The sequence below is a fragment of the Chionomys nivalis genome, chromosome 9, assembly GCF_950005125.1.
Source record: "Chionomys nivalis chromosome 9, mChiNiv1.1, whole genome shotgun sequence".
Classification (NCBI taxonomy): domain Eukaryota; kingdom Metazoa; phylum Chordata; class Mammalia; order Rodentia; family Cricetidae; genus Chionomys; species Chionomys nivalis.
The window spans coordinates 29,516,823-29,528,974 of record NC_080094.1 but is presented as its reverse complement, the minus strand read 5'-3'; the positions used below and the strand labels follow the sequence as shown (position 1 = coordinate 29,528,974).

Sequence of the window (12,152 nt, the reverse complement as noted above, 5' to 3'; positions counted from 1 at the left end):
AGAATCAAAGATAAAAGCAACAAGATCTCCAAATCACTGTGAGGATTAACATTATGTTTTAAGTGCAAATTACTGTTCTTAAGATTTACAAGATTTACGCAAACTTCAGAATCATTTGTCCTTGCAACAAATCATACCTTCATCCTCATACATTAAAGGAAAAGTTTCTTAAACAGAACTCACATGGGACATTTATTGGGGAGGTAAGGGGAAGAGAGACAGAGAGAGCAGCCTCTGGGATTGGGGGCAGCAGGAGAAAGAGAGTGATGAAAAGAATACTTACAAATTTAATTGGAAACAATTTAAAACAGGATGCCACATACTGACGAGCCGAGTTCGCGTGGAAGATGAGGTGTGTGGAAGTCAGGCTGGGCTTCTTTGCTGAGAGAAAGGGAAGAACGAGCTATATTTGAATTGGCAAAAAGTGGTGGGGACACTAGCACTTTATACCCAACAAGATGGGAGTGAGGAAGAGATGCAAGTGGGGGGAAGGAAGACAGATGCGACAGTGGAAAGTTTCCAGCCACCTATCGTGACTAAACAAATGAGATGCCAAGGCTATACCCTGAGTGTCTCTGATCCCAAAGTTATGATGCTTCCTAACAAATCTCATTTTGCACGTGAACTGACTCACTGTCCCTAAGTTCCCAATGCCACCAGAAAGAAGGCAGTGTCATTTGGAACGGTTTCCTACTTGAAGACCAAGGAGGCAAAGATTTTTTTTTCTGAGATATATAGTTCATAAAGATGAAATATGAGCCAGGTATGGTGACACATACCTTTAATCCAAAGCCTCAGGAGACAGAGGCAGGTGTATCTCTTTGAGTTCAAGGCCAGCCTGGTCCAGAGAGTGAGTTCCAGGATAGCCAGGGCTACACAGAGAAATTCTGTCTCCAAGAGTAAAAATAAATAAATAGAAAGAAAGGAAGGAAATGGGAACAAAAGCGAAAGAACAATGAAATATCAACCGAAAGAACAATGAAATATCAACCGTAAAAAAGTAAAAATTGAAAAATGAAGACTTGAGTGGTGAGGCCTTTAATCCCAACACCCAGAATTTCAAGTTCAAATGCAATCTGAGCTTTATAAAAAAGTACTATTTCAACAAATAAAAAAGGAAGAAGAGAAAGAGGAGGAGGAGGAGAAAGAGGAGGGGAAGGAAGAGGAGGAGGGGAAGGAGGAGGAGGAGGAGGAGGAGGAGGAGGAGGGGAAGGAGGAGGAGGAGGGGAAGGAGGAGGAGGAGGAGGAGGAGGAGGAGGAAGAAGAAGAAGAAGAAGAAGAAGAAGAAGAAGAAGAAGAAGAAGAAGAAGAAGAGAAAAACTGTTTACCAATGTCAGAACCTCTAGCACCTCGAAATGTGAATGTATTTGAAGACAGGTCCTTTAATGAGCTAATTAAATAAGGCTATTAGGTCGTAAGCCATTTTGCTTGACCTCCTTAATACAAGCAGGAGTTTGATGCCAGTTGAAGTAGAGCACACATGTAATCCTACCAGTTGGAGGCTAATACAAGAGGATTTCAAGTCTGATATCTGCCTGGGCTATACAGTATTGTGGGAAAACTGTTCGCAGTGCCACTCTGCTGTGCCAAAAAAGTTTATCTTGAATTAGAGGGCGGAGCTAGCTACTAACTGACCAAAATCAGACATAGAAGTTTTGGAGGACCTAGGATATATATAGGAAGTAGTAGCGAGGGCTTAGGAAGATGCATGGCCTTTGGGATTGAGGAAGAGGAGAGGGGGAGGTCACTGGTTGCTTCTCCACTGCTTCTCTGATCAATCAGGTTTGACTCCCGAGGTTTCATTAATAGAATAATCTAGATAATCGTTATAATACACCCATACCTTGTATCTTTAAAAAGTTCCTGAATTGGACTCACACAAGAAGGAGGCTGAAACAAAGTCATAGGAAGAAAAGAACCAAGAAGAGTCCGTGGAGGCAATGGCTGCTAGTACCTTGGTCTTGGACTTTTGAAACTTTGGAGGTTAAAAAAAAAAGTGACTGCTTTAACTTCAAGGAACTATTGCAGTTGGGGGCTGAAAAGATGATGGAGTGTTAAAAAGAGCACAAAAGAGCACATCACCCACACCAGGAAGCTCATAACCTGTAAGAGCAGCTCCAGGTTATCTGGGGGCAGCCATGTGCACATACTTCTCCCTACACATACATAATTAAGATTCTTTTTAAAGTCTTAAGAAAAATGAGAATAGATTGCAGCTGGGCATGGTGATGTACACCTACAATCTCAGGATCTAAGAGGCGGAGGGAAGAGGATCAGAAGTTGTAGTGGCATTTCATTTGTATTTTAATAAATAAAGCTCACCTGTGGATCAGAGAGTAAAACAGTCATACTGCCTTATAGACCAGGCAGCAATGACATATACCTTTAATCCCAGTAGCCACACTAGCTTGCCATAGAAATCAGGCAGTAGTGGTGCTTGCCTTTAATCCCAGAACTAGAGAGGACTGATTATAAGACAGGAGGAGACAGTTCTCGGTCTCATTCTGAGATTCCTGGAGGCAGGATTGCCATTTTGGACTGAGGTAGAGGTAAGAGCCAGTGGCTGGCTGTTTTGCTTTTCTGATCTTCAGGTTGAACCCCAGTTTCTATCTCTAAATTTTTATTAATTGTGCTTCAAAAAGTTCAAGGTCACTCTTGGCTGCAAAGAGATTTTGTGGCCAGCCTGGGCTACATGAGACTGACAAAACAAAACAACCTAGGTAAAACTGACAAGGATCAAGAAAGAAGGCATTCAATAATCTAGAAACCACTAGTAGGCAAAGACAAATAAAATATCCCCTATGATAGTAACAATGCTGAATCATGTTGTTTTGACAGGAACTGTGGTAGTTTTGCATTCTTTAACCTATTTGTTGTTGTTGTTTTTGACTTTTGGTTTTTTAGAGACCAGTTTTCTGGCTGTCCTGGAACTTACCCTGTAGACCAAGCTGGCTTCTAACTTAGAGATCTACCTGCCTCTGCCTCCCGAGCACTGGATTAAATGTATGCACCTCCACTGCTGGCCAGAATAACTGTTTTTAGGAGTTGCCCTTACTAGGTCAGTCAGATGACTCATCTGGTAAAGGGGGTTGTGGCAAAGCCTGAAGACTCGAGTCTGAATCCAGGGATCCACATGGTAGGGTAACTTGTCCTTTGACTTCCATACACTCATGTGACATGTGGCCCTCCTCAAATAAATAAATAAATAAATAAATAAATAAATAAATAAATAAGAGTTGCCTTTGAGCCGGGCGGTGGTTGCGCACGCCTTTAATCCCAGCACTCGGGAGGCAGAGGCAGATGGATCTCTGGGAGTTCGAGACCAGCCTGGTCTACAAGAGCTAGTTCCAGGACAGGCTCCAAAACCACAGAGAAAACCTGTCTCGAAAAACCAAAAAAAAAAAAAAAAAAAAATTGCCTTTATTGAGTTATATTATGAAACATATTTTTATGGCAGTTTAGTAAAACTTTTAGCCGCTGAAAAACCTAGATTTATAAGGTACAACAAAAGCTGAATACCCTGCTTTATGTATTACCCTTTGCTTTGATGGAATTCAGATGTCAGCTGAAAGCTTTCCTCCAGCCTGTAGCCGTCTACAGATGGCTTCAACATTCCCGTGTATTCCAACACTCAAATTCTTGTCACCTCTTCTGTTCCTGAGCTGTTATGTCCCTGCACTTGTAATAACAGACCACAGAGATGCGACCTGACACTCGGCCTCTTCCTCGGTTTATACCAGACAAACTCGAGCTTGAGTAGTGAAAGACTTCAGAGGACACACGCGGCTGTGGAAAGTATCACCATACTTAGTCCACACCCTCCTGCCGCCATCTGGGCTCCATCTCATTATCTTCTTCTTCACTTCTTTTTTCTGAGTGCTGAACATCCAAATTTTAAAGAGATTTATTTTTATTGTTTAATGTATAAACATCTGTGCACCATGTACATGCCTTGTATCTGAGAAAGTCAAAAGAGGACACTGGATCCCTGAAAATGGAGTTATGGATGGTTATGAGTATGGGTGTTGGGAACTGAACCTAGGTCCTCTGCAAGAGCAGTTAAGTGCTCTTAACTGCTGAGCATTGCTCCAGTCCCCAAATGTTCAGTTTTTCTACCTCTTCTATGTAAATAAAATGATTATTTCACTACGTAAGTGAATGGGCTTTTTAGTTCCCTAAATTCTGTACTGGTTAGGACAAGTCTTTACAATAGATAGGGGATTAGCACAAAATAGCTTAATGTAAAATTGCTTTTTGGGGGTGGACAAACATATTAATTACTTTTCTATTGCTGTGATAAACACCATGACCGAGGCAGCTTAATAGAAGAGTTTATTTGTGCTTAGAGAGGGAGAAGAGTCCATCACCATCAAGGCTGGGAAGCATGGCAGCCAGCAGGCATGGCAGTTAGCAGGCATGGTGGCAGCTGCCACGAAAAGCTGAGAGCTCCCACCTTCATCTGCAAGTATGAAGAGAGACAAAACTGGGAATGGTGCTTAGCTTTTGAAACTCTCAAAGTCCATTTCCAGTAACACACTTATGTCAATAAAGTCATACCGATAAGTATTGGATTTCTGTTTATTGGGTTTCTCTGTCTATGCAATAAGCCATATTAGACCGAATTAATAAGACCAGATCTAATAAACAGAGCCAAACAAAGCAGAGCACTAATGGGTGACTCTCAGGCAGGAGAGGAATCACAGGGCAGGGCTGGCAAGGAGGTCTTAAATACCTTATAGGTGTGGTCTTGAGCAGTTCCTAGGGAGGAGCTGACCCTTGGCGGGCTTTCTGAGGTGCAGGATCTGGAATGGGGGTAGTGAGACCTGAGCAGAGATTGCAAACACATACCTTGTAAGCCTCTCCAAAAGTTGTCACCAACTGGGGACCAAGCATTCAAATACCTGAGAGTATGGGGGAAATCTCATACAAACTACATTTATAACCAAATTACAAGAAGGGAAGCATTTTAGCGAGGTCTCAGAAACCCCTGGAACTGTTCCTCCTATTGTAGACTAGCAGAAGTTTCCTTATTTTTCCTTTGTTTTTTGCAATAGGGTCTGACTCGGGCTGGCCTCCTGCCTCTTCAGCCTCTTCAGTGACACGATTACAGGTCCCTGCCTCATTGCCAGACCAAGACATTTCAGTGCTTATCATTTTATACAGCCTTAATTTTCTTTACATTTCAAAACCCACAACTATCTGTGATGGCCTCTCCTGGGTTCAATATAGCAAGCAGCTTGCCTGCAAATTTGTGTTCTTACAAAAGCATAGCGCATCACAGGGGAACCAAACTATCTAGAAGGGCTATTTCCAATCAAAATGAGAAATTTCATCATAGATATAATATTCTAGGATTCTTATTTTTTTACTATCCTTGAATTAAACATGGGCTAACTACCTAAGTTCCACGCTAGCATTTAAATCAAGTCATTGAATCACTGAGGAAGGGGCAAGATTTACTGCCTGACAGGTAGCAGAGAAACACAGAGGCCTCTTGAGGTGAGCCTTTGGGATTGAGTGTGATTTGTCAGGCCAAGAGGGGATTCGGGGAAGAGAGTCTTCCAAGCTTGAACAAATGGACACAAATACCTCCTGTTTCATACTTCTTTCATATGCTGAGGGAAAATATTGAAGCCACTAGAAAACAAGGGATAAAAATATCATGTTGGTTTGAGAACGGAGGATTAAACGATCCTTGCTTGAAGTGAAATGTAAGCTTTACGAACAAGCAAGCAATTTAACCCTTTGGCAACCTGACTTTATCTGTTAAGTGTTACAAAAATGGTACAGGGGGACCACAGGATGGGTGGGGCTGTTACACTTCCTGCAACAGGCAAACGAGTCCTTGTTTCAAGGTCAGGCTGTCACTGTCCTCACGCAAACGCAAACCCACTCTCACAAAAGCAGCCCCTTTCAGCTTTTCCTTTCTTGTCTGCTGCCTGCCCTGAATCTGTTTTTTTTTTCTGTTTGGAGAATCCTTTCCCCACTGGAGTCACCAGCCTGACACAGGCAGCCAGCACAGAAGGCTCAAATGGTTATTAAATAAGACAATTCTTTGGTTCCTTGCCTTAGCATATTGTAAGTGCGCTACAAATGCTAGATAGAACAGGACACTAGCAAGTGTTGGTACACTGAGTAGAGAGGCAAGGTTCAGCAATTCTTCCTAGCCTCTGCAACTATTTAAAGTGACTTGTTGGGCTGAGAAATGGCTCAGCAGCAAAGAACTCATACTGCTCTTCCAAAAGAGCAGAGTTCGACTCCGGCACCCACATCAAACAAATTATGGCGGTTTGTAACTCCAGTTCCAGAGAATCTGAAGCCTCTGGCCTCCAAGGGTTCTAGCCCTCATGCACATACCCACACGCAGACATACACACATACGAATAATCAAAAACAAATCTTGAACATTTTTAAAGTTGCTTATGCCAAGCAGTTTTTAAAAAAATTGTAAAATATCCTATGATGCTTTTTCATAGTTCTGCCAGGTACAGTAGCATCAAAATGAGAGAAACAAGGAAATGGAAACCAGAGCGCAGCCCAACACTGATCTGTGCGAAAGGAAGCGAGTTAGGCCACGCCTTCGAAAGTCGTAACCACACCGGCAAGACCCTGCTACTGCAGGCCTGCTGTGCCACGCGTCCGGGGACTACTGCGGGCGAAGACGTAGGCCCGGAGCTTGGCTCTGGAAGGCTCGATCCTAGAACGCCGCGAGCCAGGCCTTACCATCCCGCCACACAGCCTGCCCAAGCCAGCCACAACTTGTGCCGTCTAGGAGCTCCCTCACTTAGCCGAGCTCCTTTCCCGGCTTCCCCCGCGGTGGGGCGTGACGCCACTTCCGGTCCCTGACCGCACGTGAGAGGAAGTGTAGCTGCCCGCGCCCGCTGCTCCTGCCAGTCCCGTTGGTTACACTAGCCCGCTGGCCCGGCCGCTGCTCCGTGCCACCCGCTGGTCATGGGAGTCCCGGCGTTCTTCCGCTGGCTCAGCCGCAAGTATCCGTCCATCATTGTCAGTTGCGTGGAGGAGAAGGTGAGGAGGCGGTCATTACGCCGTGGTGGGGACCTGGCGCGGCACGTCTAGGCCGCGGCCCTAGGAGCCCGGGCGCCTGCCCCAGGCAGCCTCGCGGGCCGCTCCGCGGGTTCGCGGTTCCGGAGACGGTCAGGGCAGAGCGAGGGGGAGTGGGGGCGTCCGTGGGGGCTTGGGCGGCTCCTCTCCCGCCTGCCAAGCCGGACACCCCGGCCTCTGTCCACGGCTTTGTTTCCTTGACTGCCCGCGCAGCTCAGGACTCGGAAGGGCGCCCTGGCTGGGTAGACCCCTGACGCGGGCTGCAGGGATGGCAGGATGGGGACCGCTTGCTGGTCCACACGCGTATTGTTTCCGGTAGCCGGATCGCGTGTTTTTCACCCGAGCCTGACCATCTGTTGCTGTTAACCGTACGCGCAGAGCGGCTAGTTCCGAAGGACTGGGACGGAGGAGCCGTCGGTCGCCAGAGCGGGCTCCACTGTAGGGCTGCGGAGGAGCTTGCCGTTTCACTTTCCGGATTCTCAAGCGGTGTTAGTTTACTAGTTTGTGGGTAGGCTTTTAGCCGTTCCGATTCGTGGGTTTTGCTTTCATCGTTCCCGTGATTCTGTCTGAGTTCGACTTTGTACTCTCAGAATTTCTGGATTGGAAAAGTTCCGTACACATGTGTCCCCTCCCACTTTTGACTTTAGAACCTAGTACTCTCCTGTCTTCAAGAACCTATTTCTCCTGCTTTAGGTTATTTGCATTTTTTTTTTTTAACCTCCTGTCTTAGAAGAAACGACACTCGTTGTTTTGGTGACAGTCCTAGCATTTCTTGTGTTCTCAAAAGACAAATTGCTAAGCTGAATCATTGTTTCCTTTGTAAAACTTTGTTTCCCTCGGCCAAAGGGAAAGCAACAGTTCCTTTATCCGTCCTTTAAGTCTGGTCTTCTCTTCAAAGACAGTCACTTTGAACTGTTGTGGTTCTATTTCTCACTGTGTTTATATTTGGTTTATTGGTCTCAGGTCTATCTAATTCTAGGTGGAAGAGGAACTAGACATTTATTTACCGCCACTCTGCCTTTCTAATGCTAATACACATATCTGACAATGATAAATTTTGTAATTTAACAGAGAATGCCTTTAAATTTTTATCACACGCATGCCTTTACCCCAGCACTCAGGAGGCAGAGACAGGCTGATCTATGAGTTCCAGGTCAGCCTACTCTACGTAGGAGTTCAAAGCAAACCAAGGCTTACATGTGAGACCCTCTCTCAAAACAAACAAATTCTGTCCCCTTTATAAAGTATCATTTTACTGGTTTCTGTAGTCTATACAAAGTAATCCTTTTCTAGTTTCTAAGGCTGATGTTAGCTTTTCCCCCTCAAACTGTCTTAAATCCTGTCAGCTGTACTTTAGTTCTCCTTCAAGATTGTCAAAGCTTTGACCATATGAACTGCGAGAGAAGTGGTCTTGCTGACTGTTATATATGTGATTAATTTAGGTTGCTTATCTTTTATTTAAACTGGCCCCTCCAATTTCCTCATCTTTCACCTCTCTTACCTTTCCCCATGCAAATTATTTTATCATGCATTCTGTCAAGTCCTTTTGTTTATTAAGCCTCTTTAATTTTTTCCTTGGATGAAGAATCTCAATGCTTAGCCACAAACTCCAGACTCTCCCACCCAGGCTCCTGCGTTCTGGGATTAGGGATTACCACGTACACTGTCACTCCCATTTCGTCTTTATGCCAGTTTTCTTCACAACAATTTTTTTCAGTATGCTTCCTGGAGGTGATTCCTGGGAATTACTGTTTCCTGAATTTTATCTTTCTTGGCTTAAAGTGGCCCTTCATTTTTGTTTTTAAATTGAGTTCTTAGGAAATGCCACTGTGTGTTATCTGAATTTTCTGTTTTCTGTTCTGAGTTTTCATTTTAGGTTCCAAAATACCTTTATTCTCCCCATGATTGAGTCCAAGTTGGAAACCCAATTCCCATGAAGATGTTGGAACCATTCTTTTCAGCTATTATTGTTGATGAAAAGTTCAGTTTAAATTTTCATTTTTTAAGACACTGTCTCACTATGTAACTCTGGTTTGCCTGGAACTCATAGATCTGCCTGTCTCTGCCTCCCAAGTGCCAGGATTGAAGGTGATGGCCAGTAGGCCTGACTGTTTATGTGATATTTGTTTATTTAACCAAGATTTTGGTAGCATTTACAGTGTATCAGACACTGTTTGAACACTTTATTGATAATAGGTTGATAGGTGCTTATAACAAACAGCTGATAACTGTCAGTACCAGTATGAAAACTAGGAAAGCCATGCTTCTAATGTATGACCCTCCCCTTTCATTCTTTGGAATTGATCAGTTTTTTACTTTTCATTGTGCCTTTTGCACAAATTGACAACTAGATACCAGTTGTCCTTCCCTTACAGTGTCTTGCTCTTCTCTTGCTCATCTTTATTCCCAAGTAGTTACCCTCCTACATTGACTTTGTGTGAATTGGTCAGTTTTATTAGTGTTGTTTAGAAGAATGTGAGTGAGAGGGTTTTTTTTTCTTTCTCTTCTTAGTTTTTGTTTTTTAAGACAGTGTTTCTCTGTGTAACTCTGGCTGTCCTGAAACTCATTATGTAGACCAAGCTGACCTGGAACTCAGAGATGTACCTTCCTCTGCCTCCCAGATGCTGGGGTTAAAGGTGTGTGCCACCAGTGCCTAGTGAAAGTTTTTGGGTGTGTATGTATGTATGTGTGTGTGTGTGCAGACACGTGTGCACCCTGAACAGAAGTGAGGGACCATAACATGTGTGCCTTGGCATGTGTATGGAAGTTAGTCTTTCCTTCTAAGCAAGCACCTTAACTCAGTTGAACTTGTGGTTGACCCCTACTAATAGTCTTCATGGCTCATTGACTTTGATGTTACATAGTTAGACTTTGAGATTGATATTGTTGCATTGCTTTCATACTTGAAACAATAGCTCAAACTTTCCAGGAACTCAGGATCCTTTCTACAGTTTTAAAAAATATATATTTGTTATATTAACGAATTTCTTTGTCAGATTCTCATGTGTTTATTTACTCGCTCCCATTACCTTCTTTCGGCACAAGTCTGGAATCCTCATGAGAGCATGCATGCATTATTTGTCTTAGCCTGCTTGTTTAGCATAATAATTTTCTTTTGGTAGTTGTAGAGTATCAGGTCTAGTATTTAAAGTTTTGATCTAATTGTGAATTTATTTTGTACTAAAGAGATACGGTCTGGTTTGTTCTTTTGCATGTAAATACTCAGTTCTGTAGAGATGTTTGTTGAAGAGACTGTTTTTCTCCGGCATTTTTTTTTTTTTTTGGCCCTTGTGTCAAATGCATGAAGGCTATTGCTGTTTTATTTCTGGGTCCTCTATTTTATTTCTTTTTTACATGTCTTGTGATTGGTAACAATGCTGTTTTTGTTACCACAGCTCTGTTGTATAATTTGAGATTGAGTGACACCTCTAGTGTTCTTTCTGCTCAGGATTGCTTTGACTTTTTGTGCTGCCTTATGAATTTTTTTTTTTTTTTTCGAGACAGGGTTTCTCTGTGGTTTTGGAGCCTGTCCTGGAACTAGCTCTTATAGACCAGGCTGGTCTCGAACTCACAGAGATCCACCTGCCTCTGCCTCCCAAGTGCTGGGATTAAAGGCGTGCACCACCACCGCCCGGCTGCCTTATGAATTTTATTTCTCTCTGTAGAGAATGTCATTGGAACTTTTATATAGATTATATTGAGTCTGGATTGTTCTTGGGTCAATCCAAGGTATGGGAGGTTTTCGTCTCCTAGTGTCTGCTTTCTTTAGTGTTTTATTTTGGAGATATATGTGTGGTGCATGCACATGGGTATGTGGTTGCTTGTGCTGTACTTGTATGTGAAGAGGCTGAAGGAGGACATTGGGTATCTTATTTACTTCCTACTTTATTCATTTAAGACAGCGTTTCTCACTGAACTGAAGCTCACTTTTTAGATGAGGCTAACTAGCTAGCAAATTTCCAAGATCTCCTTGTGTGACCTTCCTAACTCTAGGTTACAGTTAGGCGCAGCCTGCTTTTTGCAACACAGATCCTGGGATTCAGAATTAGATGCTCAGTTACATAGCACGCACACTTACCTATTGAGGCATAACCTCATTATAGAGTTCTTTTACCTCCTTGATCATACTTACTGTAGAATGGGGTTTGTTGACTTTATTTTTGAAGCTATTGTGATGGGATTTTTTTTTTCCTAGTTTCTCAGCATGTTCATTATTTGTATGTAGACAAACTGCTGTTATTTGAGACAGGGAGTATTTTTTTTTTTAATACTTATTTATTGTGTATACAATATTCTTTCTGCGTGTATGCCTGCAGACCAGAAGGGGGCACTAGACCTCATTACAGATGGTTGTGAGCCACCATGTGGTTGCCGGGAATTGAACTCAGGACCTTTGGAAGAGCAGGCAATGCTCTTAACCACTGAGCCATCTCTCCAGCCCCCAGGGAGTATTGTTTTATAGACCAGGCTGACCTCTAACTCACAAGATATCTATCTGCCTTCCTAGTGCTGGGATATGTTTGCCATTTGTCTTGTTTTGTCTTTTCAAATGATACGTCTGGATTGAATCCAAATAATACTGTTCACATGTATATGGGGGTGTTGGACTGGGGCATCAACAATGTACTGGAGGTTATACCCCCAAAGAAAATTGACTCCCTTCTCTAGCTAGGGGCAGGACTTTATGAGTCCTTCCCTCATCCTTGCTAGAATGTTGACTGGCTTGGACTTGTATAGGTTTTGTGCTGGTAATTCCAGCTTCTCATGAGTGCAACAACCATGTCATATCCATAAGACAGCATTTTGCAACACCCTTCTCCACCCTCTCGAACTTAGATTTTTCCTCTTCCATGATGTTCCCTGAGCCTTGGTGGCATGAAAGTTGATGTCTGTTTAGGGATGAACACTTAATAGTCACTTATTCTCAGCTGTTACTGAATAAAACAAAACAACCATACTTTATTTTGTGTGTGCATATGTTTGTATATGGCTGTGCCTTGGTGTGTCTGTGGAGGTCAGAGAACAAATTTGGTTCTCTCCACCATGTTGGTCCCAGGGTCCAAGCTCAGTTCATCAGACTTGTTGATAGT

The 12,152-nt window shown here is 43.2% G+C and overlaps 1 protein-coding gene and 1 long non-coding RNA gene across 2 annotated transcripts in view; one reads left to right on the top strand and one right to left on the bottom strand.

Moving 5' to 3' along the window:
* Nucleotides 1-4,320: 4,320 nt before the first annotated feature.
* On the bottom strand, nt 4,321-6,804 carry LOC130881572 (uncharacterized). The gene is made up of 3 exons (XR_009057736.1): nt 6,724-6,804; nt 4,733-4,802; nt 4,321-4,459 (listed from the first exon to the last, which is right to left on the bottom strand). It is a non-coding gene; the product is annotated as an uncharacterized LOC130881572 (long non-coding RNA).
* Nucleotides 6,805-6,867: 63 nt separating this feature from the next.
* Nucleotides 6,868-12,152, top strand: part of Xrn2 (5'-3' exoribonuclease 2) — a 70,770-nt gene continuing 65,485 nt past the window's right edge. The window contains exon 1 of the mRNA XM_057781203.1: nt 6,868-7,026. Within this exon, the coding sequence (XP_057637186.1) occupies nt 6,952-7,026 (75 nt within the window). The 5' untranslated portion in view covers nt 6,868-6,951. The remainder of the gene's footprint in view (nt 7,027-12,152) is intronic.